General features: G+C 34.1%; 1 protein-coding gene across 1 annotated transcript in view; it reads right to left on the bottom strand.

Moving 5' to 3' along the window:
* Positions 1-25,545, bottom strand: part of KANSL1L (KAT8 regulatory NSL complex subunit 1 like) — a gene marked incomplete at its 5' end in the record, with an annotated part of 101,903 nt that overhangs the window by 8,169 nt on the left and 68,189 nt on the right. Inside the window, 5 exons of the mRNA XM_082690086.1 lie at positions 274-392; positions 1,473-1,547; positions 3,483-3,611; positions 12,246-12,353; positions 15,196-15,361. Coding sequence (XP_082546212.1) covers positions 274-392; positions 1,473-1,547; positions 3,483-3,611; positions 12,246-12,353; positions 15,196-15,361 — 597 coding nt within the window. The remainder of the gene's footprint in view (positions 1-273; positions 393-1,472; positions 1,548-3,482; positions 3,612-12,245; positions 12,354-15,195; positions 15,362-25,545) is intronic.

Here is a 25,545-nt window from a genome sequence, read left to right as displayed (position 1 = left end):
TACTAAGCTTCATGGTAAGGAGTAGGAACAGTTAATAATAGTTTTTCACACAAGAAAATAAAATGCCATAATCAAGGATTACTGAGTAATTAGCTCACTAGTTTAAAAAAAAAGTTTAATCAAATTTATCGTTACCTGATAAGATATTCCTAAATAAGCAATATGTGCTAGCAAAGTAAGGCTGTTGTTTACAGATTAACAAAATATTCTAGTTTATCAGCCAGCTTTAAGTCTATAAAGCAGTTTTAGAGTTCAATATGCAAAAAAACCTACTTGTGATGATGAATTCTGGGTTCTTGATATAACATTGACATTAGTAACAGCAGTAAAATTGCTATGGGATCCTGGTTCTGTGCGTTGAAAAGCGAATTCTTCAAATCTGGTTCTTTCTCCTGACATGGAAAGAACCATGGATAATGTTATACATTAACATTAAATAGGTATTAAAATTACTTTTCCTGCTTAGGTAACATAATTCCTTATGTTTGATTTTCTTTTTTAAATTTATGTATCAGAAATTTAAGGAAATGAAAAAGAAATCTTACCCACAGTTCTGTCACAATTATTTCCACTTTCAGGGGCCCTGGCAAGTTTTTATCCAGTACATCTCATTTTTAAAAATCTCATCCCTTCTCTTTATTCTGTTCATGTTTTCTGTAATGCTTATTATTTGGAAGTTAACCTCCAAAGACTTAGCCCTTAATTTTCTCTACTTTCTCATTTTCTTTTATCTTTGACTTTTTGTTCTGATTTCTGGGAGATATCCTTAACTTGATCTTCAGACCATTCTACTTGAGACTTTTTCTACTGAAAGTTCTTGGTCTGTCACTCATTTATACTGTCCTTATTTTATAGATGGAATTTCTCTTTTTCGCTCAGGATATTGATTAGAACTTTGTGGCTATTCTTGGTATTTTCTGTTTCTTCCATGTTTCCTTTTTCCATTTATTTTGATCCCCTATTTGTGAATATGTATTTATTTATTCACTTTACCACCCTTATTTTACTTCTGAACTTAAAAAGCATTTTCCTATGTAGTGTAAAATCTAATACCCAGTCCATATTTACATTTCTCTAGTTGCTAAAAACTGTCCTTTATGGTTAGTAGATTCTTCAAATCAGGATCCATATACTGAAATTGGTTATTGTCTTTTAGGTTTCTTGCAGTCTGGAAGAGTTTGTTTTTCACATTTGTTAAGGTGTTCTGCATATTAGGGAGTTATCTAGTTAGCTCTTGTAGTATAGCATCTTACTATTTCTCTTCCTGTATTTCCATCAAACTTGAAGTTAGATCAATTCAAGTGAAACATTTTATATCTTAGGTAATGTGAATTCATAGTGGGTTTTATTAAGAGAGACAAGTTCTTCTGTGTGTTGATACATATACAGCCCTCAATTTACAATGGTTCAGCTTAGGATTTTTCAACTTTATGATGGTCCAAAAGTGACAGGGCGTCTAGTCGAAATCATACCTTGAATTTTGACCTTTTTCTGGGCTAGCATTATGCAACAGGATACTTCTGCTGGGCAGCAGCAACAAGCCACAACTTCCAGTCAGCCATGTGATCATGAAGATAAATAATCAGTACACTTGCAACCATTCTCTACCCATACAACAAGCCATACTGTTTCAGTACAGTAGTCAATAAATTACATGGGATATTCAACACATTACTGTTATTTTTTATTTTATTTATATGACAGAAATAGCACAAGTAGGCAGAGTGACAGGGAGAGGGTGAGGGAGAAGCGACTCTCCACCAAGCAGGGAGCCCCAATGCGGGGCTCAATCCCAATGAGGACCTGAGCTAAAGGCAGCTGCTTAGCCAACTGAAACACCCAGGTGCCCTTCAGTGCTTTATTTTATTTATTTTATATATATATATATATATATATATATATATATATATATATATATATATAATATATATATAAATATATATATATTTATATAGTATATAAAATATATATATATATTTTTAAAGATTCTATTTATTTGATAGGCAGAGATCACAAGTAGGCAGAGAGGCAGGCAGAGAGAGAAGAGAGGAGGAAGGAAGCAGGCTCCGCACTGAGCAGAGAGCCCGATGTGGGGCTCAATTCCAGGACCCTGGGATCAATTCCATGACCTGTGCTGAAGGCAGAGGCTTTAACCCACTGAGCCACCCAGGAGCCCCCTGTGCTTTATTTTAAAATAAGCCTTGTGTTAGATTATTTTGCCCAACTTAGGTTAATGTAAGTGTTCTCAGCCCATTTGAGGCTAAGCTATGGGTGGTAGGTTAGTGTTATGAAATACCTTTTTTTTTTTTTTAAGATTTTATTTATTTATTTATTTGACAGAAATCACAAGTAGACGGAGAGGCAGGCAGAGAGAGAGAGAGAGAGAGGGAAGCAGGCTCCCTGCTGAGCAGAGAGCCCGATGCGGGACTCGATCCCAGGACCCTGGGATCATGACCTGAGCCGAAGGCAGCGGCTTAACCCACTGAGCCACCCAGGCACCCCTATTAAATACTTTTTTGACTCAAGGTATTTTCAAGTTCTCATGGGCTTATTGGAATGTCACCATGTCCTAAGTCAAGAGAGGAAGATCTGTACATGTATGTAAGTTCTTCAAAAGCTAAGGTGTCTTGGTTGTCTCTAAGATTATGGCACTAAAAAGCACAATGCAATCTCTGCTTGCGGCTAGGAGTTTAATTTTGCACCATACTAGCTTATCTGTTAGTGGTTATCAGGTAATGACATGGGCTGATACGGTGGCAGTTCTAGAGATATTAGTGATAAATATGTTAAATCCATTAAGTATAATTACAGTCCAGTGCATCTTGAATGCAGTTTCTAAATATTCGGTATACTGACATACTACATCTGGGGAACACTTGACTAATGTATATAGTGTTCTGTCTATTGGAACAATGAACAGGAACAAAGTGTAAATATGTTGCCATTTAAAATGTATATTTTCTGGTAAGTTTTATTTTTTAATCATTATTTGCAATAACTCTGGAAACTGATAGTCCTAAATCCCTCCAACAAACCCCACTTTGTATTACTAGAAGAGTTCTAGTTTCAAAGATACCTGTTGGTCATCTTGGAACTATAGGTTCCTAAGGGAGCTTCAGTGAATGGACAGTGAACATGACATCCATGTAAGTACTAGATATGGTTGTAAGGCAACTCTACTGACATATTTTGAGTCCAGAACACGATGCTGGCTTAAGTTCTGTCTAGCAGGACAGTCAGGAGAAGATAACCCAAGTTAGGGAATATAGGAAGGAAATCCCTGTCATTAAGTAGATGGATGCCCAGTCCACAAATAATTCTGAATTGACTACATGAATATGTTGTTTAGCATTCATAGGACCATGGATATTTTGTATAATAGGGACTATTCTGGATTATAAATTTCCATGAAGCAGAGGTTCTTTGAAGATAATTTATTTTCAGTTTTTAATACTAGTGCATATGTCTTCATTTTAACCTACCTAATGCTGTTTCACTCAAGTGTCTCTTCTTTCTTCCCTGGAACAACTGTGCAGAAGATTCTGACCTTATTTGAGGCTTGCAAGTAGGAGAATATCCATTTCTCCATTGATTCAGAGAAGTATTATGTACTAAAACAAATAGAAAGGAAATGTGAACTTTTCCTTAACACATAATGAACATGTTAATGTTTTTACTTAAAACATTGCAGAACATTAATTCACCAGTTCAAAATAAATATAACGAGAGAGAGAGACTTATATATCAAAATGGAATGTTCCTAAACTGAAAATATCAATAATAAGGTTCCTTAAAAACATCTTCAAGAAGTATCCAATTTCCTATAGTTGCTCCATTACTTGAAGTGGATGAAAAGGAAAGGTGACCTTTTCCAAAGTCTTCTCAATTACAGAATCTTTGGTTGGTTCCAGTCTGTAAATCTTGGCTGAATATAATCTGAATATATATCTGAACCCCTAATTAGCTCCCCTTCCCCCTTAAATCTGGAAGTAATTCAGGATGAAGATTCTACAAAATCACAATAAATAGGGGCCTCTTGAGCAAGAACCAGATTTCATCAAACTGACAGTACCCAGCACCATTCTTTCACTTTTTAAAAGCACTGGTATTCTCAAACTTTTATGTCACGTAATATAATAGCTCTGTGCCTCAGTTGCCTTATCTGTAAAATAGGAGTTAGAACAGCTGTCATGGGCTTAATGAGGATTAAATGAGTTAATCCCTGTAATAGTCATTAGAAGGATATCTGACATGGTAAGTATTCAATAAATGTAGTTTTATTATTATTGCCTATCTGAACCCTGTATTTCCAGTGCTGGCTTAATAACCAAATTGGCTTCATTTTTGAAGGGTTTAGAGATGAAAAAGAAATGCAGGCTGAAGTGCCAAATCTCACCAACACTGGGGTGGGGGGTGGGGACGGATGGCCTACTAACAATAACTGGGATTCTGATTTCAAGATGACAAAGCAGTCCAAAAATAATAGACAAAAGATTTATACATAGACATGTCTAGATCTGCATATATACATCCCCATTAGCAAGCCACAAAAGGGAACTTGTAAGTAAAGCAGAATTTGTGTGGAATCTCTGAAAGTCATCATACAATTTGAAGAGCAGTGCAAAAAAGCATGTGGGAAAGTGCTGCCACAAAAATAGGATCATCAGAGGTGCTCTAGACCTGGAGGAAAGGGAAATGGTGCAGGACAATTACCTAGATGGATAGTTATCTGATAGGGTAACTACACATGCCAACTCCTCAGCCACACTCCTTGAGATTATTTGCCTTAATAGGTAACAAAATCTTGGTTTCTGTCTTGGGCAGAGAAATGGATGGGGAGAGAGAGAAAGCAATGCCCAGTGCCTCACTTTGAAATATGTCCTGCCCATCCCTAACTGCTTCTGAAAATACTACCGAGTGCAAATTTCTGTGCCATCTATGAAAAGGATCTCATAAATAACAGTGGCAGAAAGTATTAATAGTGAATATCAACTTTAAAGGTGAGAACACAAAACTCCAGAAGTCTGCACAGCACCATAAAAAATGAAGTACAAACAAATAACCACCCAGAAACCGTGAATGGATTCACAGAATACAAACAAGTCTTTTAAAAACCACATTGCCAAGAGAAATAGGCAAAAGGTTCCTTAAGAGAGACCTCAGAGATGGAAAATATAATTGCTCAAATTTAAAAACAACCATAACTACCTGGTCTGAGTAATAGAATGGACATGGCTGAACATGATAGTCAGTGGGTTGGCAGAGGAACTGTACAAGTGAAGGAAAAGAGTGGTAGAAAATATGGGGGGAGAAAAGGATGAAATGGGGCAACATAACAATGAGGCAAAGTTGAAGAAACGATAGACAAAAGTTTTTCCATTAAGATTTTAAGAACTCATTTGAGTGTCAAGTGGGGAAGAAAAAAATCCTAATCATGCATCACTTCACAACAAGGATACCCTAAAAGTTAACAGAAAAGGGATTAAAAAGATTACTGCAAAGTCATGAGGATCAAATTGACAAAGCAAAACTAAACGATGGAAAACAACAGTGACTTTAAGGAGCTCAGGGAGGGAGGGGTGCCTGGGTGGCTTCAGTTGGTTGAGTGCCCAACTCAGTTTTGGCTCCATTCCTGATTGTGAGATCAGTGCAGAGTCCGCTTGGGACATCCCTTTCTCTTTGCCTCTTTCTCTCAAATCTTAAAAAAAAAAAAAAAAAAAAGAGCTCAGGGAAAATGGCAGGACTCTAGATGGCCCCCAAGATTTCTTACCACTGAAAAGAATGCAGAGAAAGATGTTAAATATAAAACCAAATGAATTGGCAGGCATAATTTCAAATTCATTTCTAGAAAGGTGTAACTAGAATTGTGAGAGGTTTTAAAATAATTAATATGCCTAATACATGCAGGTGTCCCAGTAATGCTCTCTGTTTTAATGGGAACATTTCTGGAGTATTTTAAAACAAATACCAGTCAATTCACCCTTCTAAAAGCAATTCACCATCTTCCGTGTTTTCTAGAACCAAATTAACCTTTTTGAAGAAACTTCAGCCTTTCCTAAGGTGGCACTTTTTACTTAATTTTACTTGAGTCTTCTTTATACGACTTTTTCCTTAGTATCATAAGGTTGCGGTGGACTCTTGAAACAGTAGGAAATACAGGACAATTCAAAATCAGACTGCACATGCTCTTCACCTACTTATAACCCTCTTAGCCTTTCAGTTCTTGCTCTCCAAAATCTGGATTCTACCCTAAAACACACCTTGACCTAGTATCTCAATTTCCTGCCTTCCCTTTCTTCCCTTTGATTTATTCATTCAGTAACTTTATAGAGAGTTGCTTACATGCCAGGCACTGTATTATACCCTTGGGACACTGGTGAGCAAAAACAGTCATGATCCTTGTTACTAATGAAGTTTATAAGCATCTCAAAAACTATAACTAATGCGTAACAGAAAAGAGAAGTACTATTTAAAGAAGTTAATGGGAGTATGAAACAATAAGCGAGCTCTAGGAGAAGTACCCAGGCAAAGTGACAAGATTTCAAATATGAACAGAAATCACTGATGGCAAGGGGAAGGAAGAGAGAATGGTACGTACAAAGGCCCAAAACAACAAATAAATTGGGCAATGGAACAGCAAGTAGTATAGAGTAAGGAAGAATAATGAGAAAGAACAATGAACAGGTAGGGGTTGTCCTAAGTAGGGTTTTAGGGGTCTCCTATAATATTCCCTCTGTCAGACATTTTAAGGAGTGGAGGTGAGGAAACAGTGTTATAAGTAGATTTACATTTTCCAAAGATCACTAGCTACAGGGATTGGAGGGAAAAAACTGATCAGGCTGTTTCAGCAGTATAGATGAGGGATCATTAGACTGGACTGTGAAAGTGGTAGAAATGCAGCAGGCCGTGTTTGAGACAAACGAGTAAGATTATATTGACAGTGGGTTTAGGTATCAGGAAGTGTAGGTAGAGAAGCTTGAGCCCTAGGTCTGGCTTGTATGGGTTGTGGTGCCACTGTTCTCTGTCCACTCTAAAATATAAACTTCATTTTGACATAATTTCAGACTAACAGAAAGCTTGCAATAGTAAAAAGTAGTCCATATACCCTTTGTTCAAATTCCACAAATGTTAAATTTATATTTATCTTTCTGAACTCCAATGAGATTAGGTTGTTGATATACAATTTCCTTCTAAATTTGTTGATGTGTATTTTTCAAAAACAAGGGCATTTTCTTACATGGCCACACAACTGTCAATCAAATTAATACCATTAACCATGGACTCATTTAAATTTCACCAATTATTCCTATAATGTTCTTTATAGAAAATTGTTTATTCTGCATTTAGTTGTCATGTGTCTAAAGTTTTCTTATATCTGCAACAGTTCCACTGTCTTGTCTTTCATGGCTGCATATTTTGATGAGTACAGGCCCTTAACTGGCTTTGCCTGGTATTTCCTCAGGATTGGCAACTAACAGTTTACTCTTAAACCCACTACAATTTTTCTTTTCCCTACTTGTTATCTGAAGTCAGCTGTACATTCTTGAAATTCTTCTGGATAACAGAGGATAAATAAAAGCTATGTGGAAGGCACACAGACATCCATCTACTTCCCTTCATACAATTTACCCTATAGTACCAGGCATTTTGTATACACTTGAACACCACACCGTTTTTTGTCTCCATGACAAATCACATTTGTTTCCATTTTAAAACCAATATGGGCCAACAGCATTTGAACAACTTAGGACTTGTTAGAAATGCAGAATCAGACCCCTTTCCAGACTTACTGAAGCAAAAACTGCATTCTAACAATATCCCTCAAGTAATTTGTTTGCACATAAAAGTTTGAGAATGAATGATCTGGAACACTTCACTCTTCTTCTAAATTCCAAGTACTTAAAGCTGCAGTTGGCATCACCATCTTTCTGAGTTCCTCTTGCCCCCTCCCCATCACCCTTACCCGCTTCCTTCCCCTTGTCTTCCCCTAGGCAGTGAGTTACACTCTCCCTCTTCTTTTTAGAATTTTTTTTATCATATCTGTGCCCACATCATTTTAATAGTTACTTGTGTGTCTGCTTCCTCTTAATACATTATAATTTCTTTGAGTCTCTGTGATTCATCTTTTGATTCGTCAGTCTGCCTGGCACAGAGTAAATGGTTGATAAACGTTGAGCTCTAGAGTTTTATTTAATTCTACAGAAATCACTAACAACAAATAATGACCAGTATTTCAGACATGCCTTACATAGGATGAAATCTAATGCTTAATTTGAGTTGGGAGTGGTCGGGAAAGAAAATAAGGGAGGAGAGATTGGGATAAATACAATATACTTCACTGATTCACCTAATAATATTGCACCATTCATCTCAAATGTCTTCTATTCCTAGCTCTTAATTCCCCATTACTACCATGTCATTACATCATTGATATGTTACTATTACTTCTGTGCCTAACACATTTACACTGCCCTTTTTTTTAATTTTAGAAAATAACATTAGAAATAATAAAACCATCTAATCTCACTTATCTAACAGCATATAATTTCATTTTTGTATATTTCATTCAGTCATACAAATGCATATAATTCATATTCACATTTCAAATGTAATTTCATTTAAATATGTGTACAATTACACTTCTCAAATTTTATTAATTCACCCATTGTTATTTTTTCAGATGGTTACCTAACATTCTTCTGGTTAGAGATAATATCATTTATCCTCTAGCTGTTAGAGCTAGTTGTTATCATCATGGTATTTCTATTATGGTCATTCTTAAACTAATCACCTTCATGCGCACATTTTTTTCTTTTTCTAAAATTAACCTCAGTATAAATTTCAAGTAGTAGAATTGTATCATGAAAAAGTGTCTGAACATAAACCTATATTTTCCTGTATTTCTTTGGTCTTTTTTTCCCTAAGTATAGACAATTGTTCCTTGACCTTAGCGCTTTCAATTTTTTTTTAAAACTTTTTACTGTGAAAAAATTTCAACGAACACAAATGAAGAGATGAACGAACTCCCCTGTACCTATCATTCATCATCAGTGATTACACACTGGTGACCATCCCCAACTTTTTTTTTGCTAGCCTATTTTAAAGCAAATCCCAACAACAGATATGTGAGTTTAAATTTCTAACAAACATAAAGAGTGTGTGTGTGTTATGTAACCACATGTATTATTACATCTAACAAACTTCATTAATATCCAACAGCCATGCGTGTTCAAATTTCATGATCTCAAAAATTGTGTGAATGTGTACAGCTGAGTTGTTCAAATCAGGATCTCCAAAAGACCCACACATTCCATTTGGTTTACTGAAGAATGAACATTTCTACGTGGTTATAATTGTACCATACATAAAAGTAAAACACTTCTGTCCTCTTCTGTTACTTGACATTTGTTGATGTTTCTACCTTTACATGAACTTTAAAGGTATTTTTAAAAAGTACACGTTCCACTGTGTTGGTTAACCATATCTCAGTTACACTCTTTACCTTATTTCCAATTGTTCATTAACACAAATAATAGTAAAATGAATAGATTTGTACATGAAGGTGGTTTTGTATTTGCCATTAGGCTAGGTTACCAGAAAATAAATTTACTCGGTCAAAATTCAGGGCTAACAGTTTAGTAAACATTTGCACAAGTAAACTGTTATTTTTCCTCAGTGAGCTTATTTTAAAAATACATAATTTAAAGGCATTGTAATTAATTTCATGGTACTTCCCAAAAGGTTTGTATTCTTAATGCTACCTAATATTTGAGGGTCCTGATTTCACTACATACATCTTGTCAGAATTATTATAATGTTTAAATGTCTTAATATAATTGGAAATAGTAAATATTTAGCAGAGTATCTACACATAAGCACTCAGTAAATGTTACTTATGATTATATTTTCATTATCACCATCAAATACATCTTTTTTTTCTTCTAATTCTTTGAAGTCAGGACTTTAAAATTTAACTCTTTAATCCATCTGGAATGTATTTAAAATAAATTGAAGATGGACGAACATTAATCTGCATTATGAGGTAGCTCTTTTTTTTTTTTTTCCCCAAAAAGTCATTGTTTAATCCACTGATTTTAGAACAAATTTATTAGTTGTTTAAAACATGGACTCTGAACCAGAGTGCTTGGACTTGAATTCTGACCATATCACTATAGTGACTTTGAGAGAATTAGTCAAGGAAAATAATGATAATACAAAAATTAGTCAAGGAAAATAATAATAATACTCACTTTACAGGATTGTACAAATTAAAGCAACCAACAGATATATAAAGCCCTTCAACCAGTAGTGGTGTTTAAGGAATGCTTCTAAGAATTATTGTTATTATTTATTGATGAGGCCATCCTTCCCACACTGATAGGAAAAACCTCCTTTTTATCATATAGTGGCCAGATGGGTCTGTCTCTAGGCTAGTTTCCTTGATCTGGCTTCCATCAACACTACAATAAAATACTGCTTATAGCTTTATAATTTTGTTACCTGGCACTTCCTTTTTACTTCCTTATTGTTACCTGGCACTTCCTTTTCTTTAAAAAATTTTATTAGCTAGTCAACATTTTTTTCTCCCAGATAAACTTTAGAATAACTTTGTTCCAAAAGAAAAGAAGAATACTGGGATGTCTGGATGGCTCAGTCAGTTAAGCATCTGCCTTCATCTCAGGACATGATCCCTGAGTCCTGGGATCCTGGGATCCAGTCGCACACTGGATTCCTTGCTCAGCAAGAAGCCTGCTTCTCCCTCTGCCTGTTATTCCCCCTGCTTGTGCTCTCTTGCTGACAAATAAATAAAATCTTAAAAAAAAAAAAAAAAAGAATACCTCTATGATTCTAATGAATGTTATAAACTGGGGAAAAAAATAACATCTTAAGCTCCAATACTGTCCTTTTTTTTTTTTTTTTTTTTTTTTAAGAAGTGGGTTCTATGCTAGGTTCGGAGCCTAACGTGGGGCCTGAACTCCTGACCCTGAGATCAAGAGCTGGATACTTAACTAAGCCACCCAGGTGCCTCAGACAATACTGTCTTCTGATAAGAACAGGGTTATTTCCCTCTATAGGTACATATTCTTGTGTTCCTCAGTAAACTTTTTAAGTTTTCTTCATGTAGGTCCTTACTAAGTTTAATTAATCCTAGATACTTTATATTTTCAATTAATGTGTCTACTAAAATTCCTTTACATATTCTAACTGGTTATTACTGGTATTTATAAAAGCTGATTTTTGTAAATTTATTTTCAAATCTATTTTTCACAACTCCAATTCTAACAGGCACTGAATTGACTCTTAAGTTTTTGAGGTAGATAATTATTTTGAGGTAGATGATTATTCATCTGGAAGTAATTTTTCTTAGTTTATATGGCTTTTTTGATGTTAAGATTTTCGCTTTGTAGATAGTCAAAACATGTTGATGTTTTTCTTCCTTCTGATTGTTTCCAAGCACAATGTCCCTGCCCCCATTCATAATACTCATAACTATTTCATTATAATTCTTCTAGTTTTATTTTGTAATGTTAGTGTTTTATTTCTAGATATGAAATGAACTAGAATATGAAATGAACTAGAATTCATTCTGATATATGGTAGGAAACAATTATGTAACAAAATTTCCCCCCAAAGACTTACTATTTATTGAATAATTCTCCATGTTCTCATTGATTTAGAATTCTTCCCTTATATAATAAAGCATAAGCTATATAGTCTGCTTCATGGATTTACTTCCTTAAATGCATACAAAATCTATGCTATTACAGATTTTTGTTATGTTTCCATATGTGGTTAGGATAGATTCTCTTAATACTTTTTCCAGCAGTTACTTTTGTATTTTCCCATTTATCTTTCCCAGTGGGCTTTACACGTAGTTTGTTAAGTTAACCAAATTCTATTAAAACCTCAAGTTACATTGCATTAATCATATATACCAACAGGAAGAACTGATATCCTTATTAATTCCCATCATCTAGGAATGCTGTATTCTCCATGTGTAGATTTCCTTTTATATTTATTAATAATATTTCATAATTTTCATTCAGTAAGTATCATATTTCTTATTAAGATCACTCCTATGTATTTTCTATTTGTGTATGTGTGTGATTTATAAAAAGTGAATATTACAAATTAAGGATTTACATTTTGTTCCTTTGTTAAATTTTATTTCCTTAGAAAGCAAAAACAGTAAGTATCTGAAAGATGTAAAAACATATAAAGTACAAGATTTGTAAATGACATACCAGGTGATGGAGATATGACACAGTCTCCTACAAATTTATTTTCAGCAAGATCTCCTTTTATTTCAGTCTTTTTAAACAATGTTTCAAAGTGAAAATGAAGAGGCACATCTGGAAAAATAAAGTAAAAAAAAAAGGTACTTTTAGTGAATACCATTTTATATGGATTCTAATATTAAGATTGCTTTCTTTCTCTAAGTAGCACATACACTTAGAAAAATAAGCAAAAACTCGAAATGTGCTATCAGAAGTGGCAAAACACTTCCTCCAAGCATACAGACAGCAGTATTTTGGAAATCATTGATTATATACACTAAATAAAAAGTCTAATGATGACTAAGTTCATAAACCAAAATAATAGATAAGATGATCAAAATTATAAGTATTAAGTACTATTCCCAGATAAAACAAATGTATCCAAAGGTCTTGAGTAAAACATACAGCCAGACTTGGCTCACTCTAAGTCCATTCCACCCTGCCCATACAAACTTTACATTTGAAATAATGAGGGTTCTGAAAGATATGTTTCAAGTACTTGAGAGAAAAACCACTATAATTCAGAAGCTACCTTTGATAAAAATACTAAGTGTCACATTCTCTTAGTTTACTAGTATTATGAATCACAAAATATGTTTTTACAAAGATTAAAACACATTTACAGACTAGCTCTCTTCCTTTAAATAGAGACTTAGATGTCAATTCCCTATATTCTCTATTCTCACAACCATAAGAGGAGCTAAATAATAAAGTATATGTGCTTCACATTTACTAAAGTTTTTTTCCTCAAGAATACAAAAACAAAAACATCTTCAAAAGTATTTAATAGAGACACCTAAACTTCTCCCTAAGAAACAACAAGAAATATCTTATAAAGCAGTTACTATATTGAAAGTTTTGCTACTGGAAAAAACACTGGTTATGAACACACAAATCAGAACATACCCAAAACAGGTCTGGATTTTAAACAAAAAGTCTTTATCCTTTAAGTATTTTAATAATAGATCCAACTCAAGTGTGGAAAAATATACCAAAAAAAAAAAAAAAAAAAAAGGTTCATGAGTTTCAAAATGGAGTGTCCTCCAAAGGGCCAGAACAGAGGTAGGAAAGATTTCAATCCTAGCACTACTATAATATGACTGTACAAAAATGAAACTAAGATTACAAATCAAATATGTTATTTAAACATTTCAGGAATCCAACATAAGTTTATTTCTCCAAAGAAATATCACTTACTATTATAAAGAAAATATCACCTACTCTACCACTGTTCTTCATGAGTTGTGAGAAAATATGATGTAACTAGTGAAGAAACTTGTTCCACCCATATACCTTCCTTAGTCCCCACATTCTGACCTTTGGGGTTTTATAAGAATATTTCATAACACTTTAATACACTTAATAATTTACATTTCAGTTATCTCAAATGAGAATGCAAGTACTTTGAGGGATTTATTGGTATTTATACTCTTAGTACTCCGTAAATAGTAGGTAATTTTTGTTAAATGAATACAAGAAGAAATGAATAACCCAATTAATAGGTGGGGAAGTTAATCTTAACTTATTGGAAGGGACATAAGAGGATTAAGTGAAGGATAATTATGCCAGCTCTCAGGATTATATCTTCAAAGAAATAAATGCAGCAGGAGAAAACAGACGGTGAAGAGTAAGGTTAGAGTGTGGCTCTGGAGTAGGTCTACCTCACATCAAATCCTGACTCCTTCATTTACTACCTGTATACTCTTGGAATGATAATTTAACATCTCTAAGCCTCAGTTTTTTTGTATATAAGATAAAGAGGAAAATATGAAGATAAATATGATGGAAGAATTATACAAGAAGATATAATGTGCTTACAGGTATGCTAAGCCCAAATGTCAGCTGCATTACCTTTGTTATACTTATCACTGTTTGCTTCTATTATTAAGCTTTCCTTAAAGACAGAATACCCTAGTTCCTGTCAGGAACTTAATCCTAAATATGTTGTAGCTAAGGAACCACTCGAATAATGATTAAAAAAAAAAAAAAAAAACTAAGATTCAGGATTCAGGACAGAAACAGGTACAGAAAATAGTGCTTTACAACAAGGAGCAGTCCCTGGATGATGGGGAAAAAAAGCTGAAAAGGAAACAAAAGCCCATCTGAGATGTCTTCCCTTGAAGAGAAGAACCTGATATAACCAGTGTGAAGACTGTTTCTTTGACCCTTGTATTTATTTCATTTCAATATAGAAACAACTGGAAGGGTGACTGGCTGGCTCAGAAGAGCATCCAACTCTTGATCTTGGGGTTTTGAGTTTGAGTGTGGGGGTCACTGCACATAGAGATTACTAAACAAAAACCCAACCAAACCAAACAAAAAAAAAACTTAAAAAAAAAAAAAAAAAAGAAAAACAACTGGAACAGTTCCAACAAAGACCAAGAACTAGAAACTTAAAAGGGTATGGGGCTGTGTGTGCCTCATTCACCCAGTTATAGATTATAGATTTTCTCGAGGTTCAAAAGATGATATACCTAAAGATGGGCAATTTCTTATCTGAGGAAACTCAATGCTGATTATAAGCAGAAGAATATTATATAGCAGAGAAAAATCCATGCAAACCAACACATTAGGGGGAAAAATAAAACTGATTTACTGAGAAACATTTCAACAGCATAGTCATTTTATCAATAAAATTCTAAAAATTTAACAATGAAAAGATCAAAAGTTAATTATTTCCCAATATAACTCAAAATGGTTTCCAATGAATTTAAGAATCAACTTGCAAAAACAGAACATTAACTCACAGGATTAATTCCTCTATGAAAACTGTTAGTTTGTAAATATTAGTTCTAATATCCATTGGCAAAATAATTGATAAAATCTTATTCTAGATTCCTTGTATCTATAGGATTAGACTTCACCACAGAAAATATTCAGAGTTTACTTAGAATTTTTTTTTTATAAGTAGGCTTACCTGATGGCAATGACAGTACAGAATGGAAAGAGGAGTCCAATTCTGATACATGTTCTCTTAGTATCTGAGATTTGGAATTGTGTTCACAGCTACTCCAAGTTGAAGCTGATTGCAAGCAAGGCATTTGTGTGGTATTTAAAAACGTCGTTTCCTTTGAAGGCAAAGTCTGCAAAGAAAAAAAAAACTTCATTTTTGCTTAAAAACTGAGTCAGAGAGGGTTTAATAATTACAGAGTACAGTATCTGAATGACACTAGCAAGTCCTGGCTTAATACGTCACCTTAGAGAAAAAGCTTGAAAATGAAAAGGGTTTATGAGAGGTTTATTTATTAAAGACCATAAATATGATGAGATTTCACTAATCTCTTTTCAGATTTTCAAGAGGAAGAGCAATGTCTGTGAAAACGGGTCTTCCCCCCCAGTTTATGAAATCAAAAGAAAGAGAAAGGAGTTTGAGGAATGTTGCGTTAAAAGAAAATAGCTATATGCCGCAATGGTGAGAACTGCTAAGAGCAGGTGCTATGTGAAGATTAAGAATTGTGCAAACTGTTTTCTTCCTTGTAATCTGTTACAGTCAGTGAATGAAACTTGAATCCCTGCCTTAAATTCCAATGCCAGACAATGTCTACACTGGAATTATTGTGCAGTACTACGAGCATTGTACATGTTTATACTAAGTAAAACTTAACTTAATACATTAAAAAAGATAGATAAAACACACATTATATGCTACATGAGTTTGTGTTTCTGAAAATAAGGTTAAGATTTGAGTCCAGGAATTTTAAGAAAACCACACTGCTAAATCAAAAAAAGCTATGTTGCTATATTAACAAATACATATTCTGTTTAAAAACTGGATTTTAGGGGCGCCTGGGTGGCTCAGTTGCTAAGCGTCTGCTTTCGGCTCAGGTCATGATACCAGCATCCTGAGATCGAGCCTCACATTGGGCTCCAGCCCCCCATTGGGCTCCAGGCCCACACTGCGGGGGGGAAAATCCCTGCACAGCAGAAGGCCTGCTTCTCCCTCTCCCACTTCCCCTGCTTCTGTTCCCTCTCTCACTGTTAAAAAAATAAATAAAATCTTTTTTAAAAACCCTGGATTTTAAATTATCCTTTAAGGTTAGAAAATTAGTATACAAAAAAGATCTAAACAATAGATAAAATATTTTAAAAATTAACAGAGCTCATTTATTCTCCTTCCCTCCCCCTTAGCCTCTATCTCCTATAGTAATATTTGGACTCATTTTGTTTTTTAATGTAACTGATATTTAAAATGCTTATAACAACAAAGATCTTTAGATCCTATTTTTAAATGCTTTTATTTTATAAACTTACATTAGGTTTGTCAACTTTCTTGAGTTTGAGATTCCTAGCTAACCTCGGCAATTTCTGTTTCCATAGCACCTTAGGCATATCTATCATAGCATTCAACTAGACTTCCTCTGGACTACTATTATTAGCTCCTTGAAGGTTGGGATTAGTATTTGTTCAATCCTGTATTCCCAGAAACCTGACACAGTCCCTCACACATGGTTGAAACGTGAATACTAACTGAATTTAATCTTACTTGCCTTAATAAAAATTTAAGTGAATACAAATTCTCAAATGCATGTTTGCCTGAGATTACTTCACTGGGGAAAAAACCAGTTCCTGTTAATATATGTCAAAATTTATCATGTAGTGACTTCTGTTTACATTCCACTAGCCAAGCCCTAGGTCAGATAGTCATACCTAGCTGCAAGGAGGGTTAGGAAACGCAGTCGTTCTGGGAGGTCAAATAAACTGAGTTTTTATAAAAAGATATCACATTTATACATGATTATAATAATGTGAGTCATTTCCAAGATTTATTCTAATGACGTTTTATGTATATACTTATGAGAACAGTTGCTGTTTCTTACCTTTACAAGATATGCTGGTATTCTGGACTCACACTAGAATTATTTACCCTTTTATGATGTACTTCAGAAAGGTATAAAAAATATTTAAAATTACAAAGAAAAAAATGCGCTAACCTCCCTTTTCCATATATGGCTAGAGCATTATGAATAAAAGGTGATAAAATCTGAATATTTACCATATAATTAGTTTTCTCTTGAAATTTTTCCAAATCCAGGAAACCCATTAGCCAATTTGAAACTATCCTAAATAATTATGGAGACAAGTGAGGGGCATCTAGGAAAAGGCCTTTTTGTTCCCTGCAGAGAAAGTGAAGCCCAGGAGGCTGAAAAGGAATGGATGGAAAAATAAGAGAAAGACCAGGAGATTCTTGACAATAAAAATTCTTATGTCTAGAGGTACTGTGATCAACAGTACCATATGCTTCATAAGATTCAAGCAAAATAAAGCTAAAAAGTATCCAGTAAACTTTTTAGCTTTAATAATGAAACATTTCATATATACAAAAGTATATAATTTATAGGGAAGGCATAAAATTTTAAAAAACAACTATACTCACCATCCTATTCCAAGAAATAGAACAGTACCAATATCATTGTGCTTTCCCCCTCCTGTCCTAGCCGCATGAACCTGTGGCAGAAATTGCCACTTTCTGCCCCATACCTGTGCTCTCATTCTCTCTCTTCTAGAACTCCTGATTTTCAGCTAGGCACATTTTTCTAGTCTCCATGGATCGAAAAATTACTATACAATAGATACAGTCTAGTCTCTTCTCTTATGAAGAGAAGTCATAAGTGCGACTTCCTTTTTAAGGTCACTTACTCCTCCATTCTTCCACATTACACATGAAATGTAACTGGTGGTGAGCCACCATAACCACGTGGATAAAGAGCTCCAAAGAAGAGGAGCCTGGCTCCTAGATAACCATGCAGAACCTGTCATGCCTAGGATGTTTTCAACCTGTTACAAGACGGACTTGTGTCTTGTTTATGTCACTATGTGGGTTTCTGTCAAATGCAGCTGAACCTTTATCTTAGCTAACACAGGGTGCCTTCTTAATCACATATTTTCTCTCAGACCTCCAGAAGTCGCTGCTATCTTGAACTTTAATTTTACCGTTTCCTTAACTTCCTTTATAGTTTTTCCACATAAACATACATAATTCTATATAACTTTTTAAAATCTGTATGCTTTAAAATGTATATAGACAGAATACTGTTAAATGTATCTGCTTGCTGTATTACGTACATGCAATGCATCACTCTCCTGTTTATAAATATCTAGAGTATTTCTTACTTTTTATTATTATGAACAATGTTAGTATGAGTAACTTATTTGTCTCCTGGTACATGGCCATAAGAATTTCTCTGGAGTATACTGCTAGAAATGGAAATACGAGGTGAAAGAAACCCATGAGTGCACAGATTCAACTTCACTAGATGATATATTGTATTACAAAGTAGTCTTACCTAAATTTACACTCCAACAAAGCAGACCTTGGCTCTAACTGCTTTAGATTCATGCCAACAGGCATACTGTCAGATTTTACTTTTGCAAATCTCAGAGCATACAAATAATATCTCATGGTTGAAACTTGCATTGTTCTGCTTACAAGTTGACCACCTTTTCATACCTAAAACTGGTCATTCAGTTTTCCTTCTTTTGGGAAATACATATTTTGCTGATTTTTCTCTTGGAATGTCTTTTTCTTACTGATTTTTAATGTTTTCTTTACACACGCTAGAAAATTACAAATCCTTTGTAGATTCTATACAGTGCTCCCTGTCTGTTCTCTTTTTCCTTTCTTTGCAATGTCTTTTGATCAAAAGATGTTAACAAATGTTTCCTTTACATATAGTTCGCACTTTGTGTCTGTATGAGGAAGTCTTTCCCTACCCTGAAGTCAAAAGATACATTTCCACTTTTTTCCCCCTATGTTTTAAAGTTTTGCCTTTTGTATTTAGGTCTTTACCTGAAACTGATTTTTTCTTATATGAATCATCAATTCACTGAGCACTTTTTATTGAACATCCTCTTCTAACTGATCTACAATGCTACCTGTTTTATATATATATACACCACATTCCATGTATGTGTCAGGCTATTTCAGGAATCTCTAATATTATATCATTTGTGTCTATCCTAATAATCAATGTCTTAATTACTACAGTGTTTACATCTTGATATAGGATACTCCAAGTTTCTCCACCTTGTTTGTCAGGGTTGTCTTGGCTATTACTGGCTTTCACTCTTCTGCAAAATTTTAGAAACAGCTTAATTTCCACCAAAAACCTGCAGAGCTTTTCTACATTTAATCTGTAAATCATTTAGGAGATGTTTGATTTTGGTATCATAACTAAAGGTTATCAACCAATGAATATAACATATATCATTTATTTAGGTCCTCTGTAATTTCTTTCAATAAAACTTTATCATTTTCTTCTCTAAAGGTCTTCACAGCTTTTGTTAGCTGTAATTTTCTAGGCACCTTAGTATTTTTTTTCAACTGTAAAAGAATATAAAAATAAAATCGACTTTTATATTTTGAACATAACCCACAGCTTTGCTAAACTTTCTTTTTTAAAAAACTTTTTTCTAGTAATACATTTGTAGTTTCTTTTAGTTTTCTATTATCCAAATATATTATCTACAAATAGTGACAGTTTTTTTCACTATATTCTAAAATTTTATTTTATCATATTTAGGGGCTTCTAGATGGGTTCACCATTTTAGGGATGATTAGAAATGACCGAAGAAGACATTCTTTTGTACCACATTATAAAGGAAATGCTTTTAATTTCTAAGAATCAAGAATTATATAGATTAAGAATAATTGTAGATTTTTTAGGGGGGATCATACTCTTTATCAGAATATGTTCATAGGCTGCCAAAATATTTTTTAAAATATATTAATGTTGAATTTAACCATATACTTTTTTTGAACCCATTAAAATGATTACACCTGGTTTTCCTTTTTAAATTTAATAATGTGGTAAATTAATTAATAAAGTTTTGAATGTCAAACCAAATTTGGATTCTTCTTGAAGAATCTTGCTGGGGTTTATCAATTTTTTTTTTTCAAAGAACCAGCAATTAGATTTGTTTACTTTCTATATTGTATATGAGATTTATTGTGTATGTATGTTTGTTTTATATTTCATTGATTCCTATCTTGATTTCTTTGGGATCAATCAGATTTATACACTTCTACTTTTTAGTGGTTTCCCTAGAGATTATAAATGTACATTTTTAACATGTTTGCTTTTAGAAAATAATACAAATTATTTATCATTTCCTGAAAACAGTAAGACATTAGAATACTCCGTTTACTCTCCTCTTTCTGTATTATTGTTGTTGCCATTTTAGTTCTACATATATTCAAAACACTACAATATATTACTATTAATTACACTCAAAATTTATATTACCCTTATACTTATCCTTTCTATTGCTGTTCGCTCCTTCCTACAATTCTTTGTTTCCAGCTAAGACCATGTTTCTTCTTCCTTTGCTATTATTATATGTAGATTTGGTGTCAAATTCTCTCTGCTTTTCTTTATTTGAAAGTTTTGTATATTATTGTTTTTAAGGGATTTTTTTTTTTTGTGACTACACAAATTCTAGGTTGGTTTTTTTTTTTTTTTTTCCATTTTTTTCTTTCAGCATTTTAAAGATACCTTCATCTCATCTGGCTTTCACTGTTTCTGGTTAGTAGTTAAGTCTTATTGTTGCCCTGATTTAAGAGAATGTCTTTTTTACCCTGATTATTTTTTAAAATTTTCTCTGTTTTTCATTTTAGCAGGCTTGCCATAATATGCCTTTATATAGTTTCTATATGTTTGTTCTTTTTGAGGTTCACAGAACTTCTGGAATCTACAGGTTAATGTCTCTTTTTAGTTTGGGAAATATTCTATTACTGTTTGTTCAAATGTTACTTCCACCCTATTCTCTTCTCTTTTTTCTCCTAGACTTCAAAGACATAAATGGTTAGATTTTTTTCACTGTTGCACACTCCTCTCTGCTGTGGTTTTTGTATTTTTAAAATTCTTTCTTATCCGTATGCTTCCACTTGGTATTTTATATTAAGAAGTCTTTTAGTTTATTAATCCTGACTTTCTTGTTATCTAATTTGTAGTTAAATTCATCTAGTGAGGTATTACTTCACATGTTGTTATTTTTCAGTTTGAAATGTGTCTAGGAGTCTCTTTTTAAAAAGCAGACTCTAGCTATCTGGTGAAAGAGTCTGTTTATTTTTTCTAATTGTTCTCTATTTTTTCTAATTGTTCTCTATTTTCTTTTAAATTTCTTAGCAGCTAATTTTAAAGTTCTTAGCAGCTAATTTAAGTATCAAAATCACTCAACAGTCTGATGCTATTGTGTTTTTCCTCCTAAAGTCTAGCCATGTGGTCTCATCTTTTCAATACCTAGTAATTTTTTTAAAAGATTTATTTATTTAAGAGAGAGGGAGAGAGAAAGAGCAGGAAGGGCAGAGGGAGAGGGAGAGTCTCAAGCAGACTCCATGTGGGGTGCCGAGCCAGACACAGGGCTCCCTCCATCTCACAACCCTGTGATCATGACCTACCAAAACTCAGATCTGGAAGCCCAACCAACTGTGCCGTCCAGGCTTCCAGCAATGCCTAGTAATCCTTAACTGAATGCCAAATGGAATTTTTTTAAATCAAAAGTATCCATATGATGTAATCTTTCTTTAGAGAGAGTTTGCCCTCCTACTGCTAAGTAGATACAGTGCAGATTTCTCCTTTTTAATCCAATGCGAGTGTTCCTCAATTAAGTCTGGGTTGCAGCCCTAGTATGGTTAATGCATCTGATTTGCTCTTGGCCCTTCAAGGTTTTCAACTAAGTGTTTGATGTATTTTATAAAATTTCTCCTGACTATTCATACCTGAAGATAAAAAGTCTTAGGGTAAACTGAACATCACCCTGCTTTTAAGTGGCTTTTTTCATTTATGTTTCTAAGTGTCCTACTGCTCTGTGCAGCCCCAGTATTCAGCAAATGTTGAGAAGAACAATGGTCAAAATGTTCTGAAGTGAAAACTAGCCATGTGATTCAGGTCTCCCCAAATGCCACCAAGAGCATCCCCCATTGGTATCATCTACTAGCATGTCTACCAACTTTCAAAAATCTTGCCAAAGCTCTAGGGTAAAAGTGGTTGCAGAAGCCAGCTCTCCTGGGTGTTTCCTTCTCTGAAGATATATATATGTTGTATCTTCTCCTTAACCTCCACATTTATTCATCTCTTTTTACATTTTCCAATTCTTATTTCTCTACATCTATTTCATTCACATCTATTCCCCAATACACCATTCTCTCTTCAGTTGTGTCTATATACTCATACCCATTATGAGGCTTAAACTCATGATTCCAAGATCAAGAGTCACATACTCTTCTGATGAGCCAGCCAGGCACCCCCTAACTTGTTTTTCTTAAATATATTGAACTTATGTGGGCTGCTGGGTGGCCCAGTCAGGTTAGGCATCTGCCTTTGGCTCAGGTCATGATCCCGGATCCCACAATCAAGTTCCACATTGTCTCTGATCAGCAGGGAGTCTGCTTCTCCCTCTGACCCTCCCCAATTCGTGCTTTCTCTCTCTCACTCTGTCTCTCAAATAAATAAAATCATTTAAAAATAACTTGATTTTACATTCTGTATATGATAATTGTAACACTGGAAGTTTGCCAGCCAGGAACATGAACTTATCTATTTCAAAATCCGATTTTTGTCTACTTAAGTCATATCTGAAGCATGATTTCAGACTTTAAGGATATAAGAGGCCTAATCTGTTATTATAAATTCTATGGAGACACTATTTTTTCCATATCTAGTCAGAGTCTAAGGCAGACGAAGGCAAGCTCTTTGCATCTCTGTGTTGTAGGTTTGAGTTCTAGTTCACCCATTAACAAAGTGAGTAACATTTGAAGGCCCTTGGCTTTATGCAGAATTTCTAATATGCCTCCTCATATCTCCCATGTTCTAGGCTTCAGCTCCAGTCCATCTCTATTAAACAAAAATTTCTCTCTCTTTCCCTCCCTTCATTTTCAATTCTGAGGATTTCCATTTTCTAGTTAGATTAACCATGCATTGCATAAAATATTTTTTTATATTTTACATTCTAATATTTTGTATCTGGAGGCTTTCCTAAGAACTTATTCCACCACATTGCTGGAAGCAGAAGTTCTGCATTAGATATGGCAACTAAGAGATGACTCTGACCTTTAAAAGATTAAAAAAAGGCTTTTGTTGGTCACCATACTATAGTAGAGTGAAGAATGAAATAAGAAGTCAGAGACATTGCAGTGCTTCTCAAGGAACCCAACATTTGAAAGAGATAAATACACTTTTCAAACTTATTGTGGAGGAAAGAGATTAAACAATAGCTAAATGAGATACACTATTAAAAAAATTAGTTTTGAGGGGCGCCTGGGTGGCTCAGTGGGTTAAGCCGCTGCCTTCGGCTCAGGTCATGATCTCAGGGTCCTGGGATCGAGTCCCACATCGGGCTCTCTGCTCAGCAGGGGGCCTGCTTCCCTTCCTCTCTCTGTGATTTCTTCCCTTCCTCTCTCCTACTGTGATCTCTCTCTGTCAAATAAATAAATAAAATCTTTTAAAAAAAATTAGTTTTGAAAGGAAAAAAGTCATCTCCATTTCTGTCTATGAAGAGGTACAGCTATGCTGCTTACTTCAGCAGTTTTGAAAAACAACTGTTTTTCAGAATTGGAACACCAGGCAGCATATAAATGTTATTCCTGAGAGAAGAAAACAAATGACATGATCTTATAAATCTAATAGCTTTTTAGATAGAGGTATGCTCCTAAGATTTTGGCACAAGGCGGGGGGGGGGGGGTCCAAGTAAAGTATGACAGTCTACCTGATTTGAAGAGAGACATTGAAGTCTGGGGAGAGAATGGTAGCTACAATTTATAGAAGAAAGTGCCCTAAGTGAGGAAGCTATTCAGAGAAAGGGCTCCAGAAATCTACATGGGGTGCTTTTTAATCATTTGTCAAATAGTAATCTACACATCCATAGAATGAAGCAAAAAGGCCAGTCTAAGAACAATTAACTTGGGGGCAGGAGAAGAAGCAGGAAAAAAGAACCAACAACACATGGGAGAAATAAACACCAAAATGGTGGACTTAAACCCAACTATATTATAATTACATTAAATATAAATGCTCTAAATAATCTGCTTAAAAGGCAGAAACTTTCAGATTGGAAAAAAAAATACCTAATATACACTGTCTACACGAAAACCACTTTAAAGTCATATATAAATTAAAGTAAAAGTGTGGAAGCAGATATACCACCCAAGCACTGATCATTATGTTAGTATTCGTGAAAGCAGATTTCCAGAATATGGACAAACACATAAGCATAAAAGGGTCAAATCAAAAAGACATAAAAATAAAACTATACATCTATGCAGGTACTAACAAAATATATGAAGCAAAATGGAAATAACTAAAGAGAGAAATAGACAAACCCAAACTTATAACTGGAGATTTGAACCAGATAGGAAGAAAATCAGTAAGGATATAAAAGACTTGACTGGCATTATCAACTAAATAAACCTAATAAATGTTTAAAGAAGGGCGCCTGGGTAGCTCAGTGGGTTAAGCCGCTGCCTTCGGCTCAGGCCATGATCTCAGCGTCCTGGGATCGAGTCCCGCATCGGGCTCTCTGCTCGGCAAGAAGCCTACTTCCTTTCCTCTCTCTCTCTGCCTCCCTCTCTGCCTACTTGTGATCTTTCTCTCTCTCTGTCAAATAAATAAATAAATCTTTTTAAAAAAATGTTTAAAGAAAAACCCATAAATAAAACAATATATATTCTTTTCAAGTATGCATGCACTGTTCACTAAGATAGACTATATGACAAGCCATAAAACAAATCTCAATAAATTGAAAAGGACCAAAATAATACAGAATATGTTTTTGTAATTACAATGTAATTAAATAAAAAATCAGTAACAGAAAGATATTTGGAAAATCCCCAAATATTTGAAAATTAAACAAAATTCAAAACAATCTGGATCAAAGGGGAAATCATATGAGAAATTAGAAAATATTTCAAATTAAAACATATCAAAAATTATAGGATGTTAAAGCAGTGTTCAAAAGGAAAATTATAGCTTTCTGTGTTATATTAAAAAAGTAGAATGAAAATCAATGTTTTTAAGCTTCTACCTTAAAAGAAGTTAGAAAAAGAGATGGAGGTGAATTAAACCCGAAGTAAGCATCACTTATGATACCATAATAGCCCAAACCCAGAAACAACCCAAATGTCCAAGAGCTGATTAATGTATAAAAAACTATGATATGGTCACAACTATGATATCATACAATGTAATATTATTCTACTTTATATTCCATTTTTCTCCATGTTGGGCATGTAACCCAATGTAGGGTTTGAACTCATGATCCTGAGATCAAGACC

The sequence above is a fragment of the Mustela nivalis genome (genome assembly GCF_964662115.1).
Source record: "Mustela nivalis genome assembly, chromosome: 11".
Taxonomy (NCBI): Eukaryota; Metazoa; Chordata; class Mammalia; order Carnivora; family Mustelidae; genus Mustela; species Mustela nivalis.
Note: the sequence above shows the minus strand (reverse complement) of the source record. Positions and strands in the feature narration are given on the sequence as shown.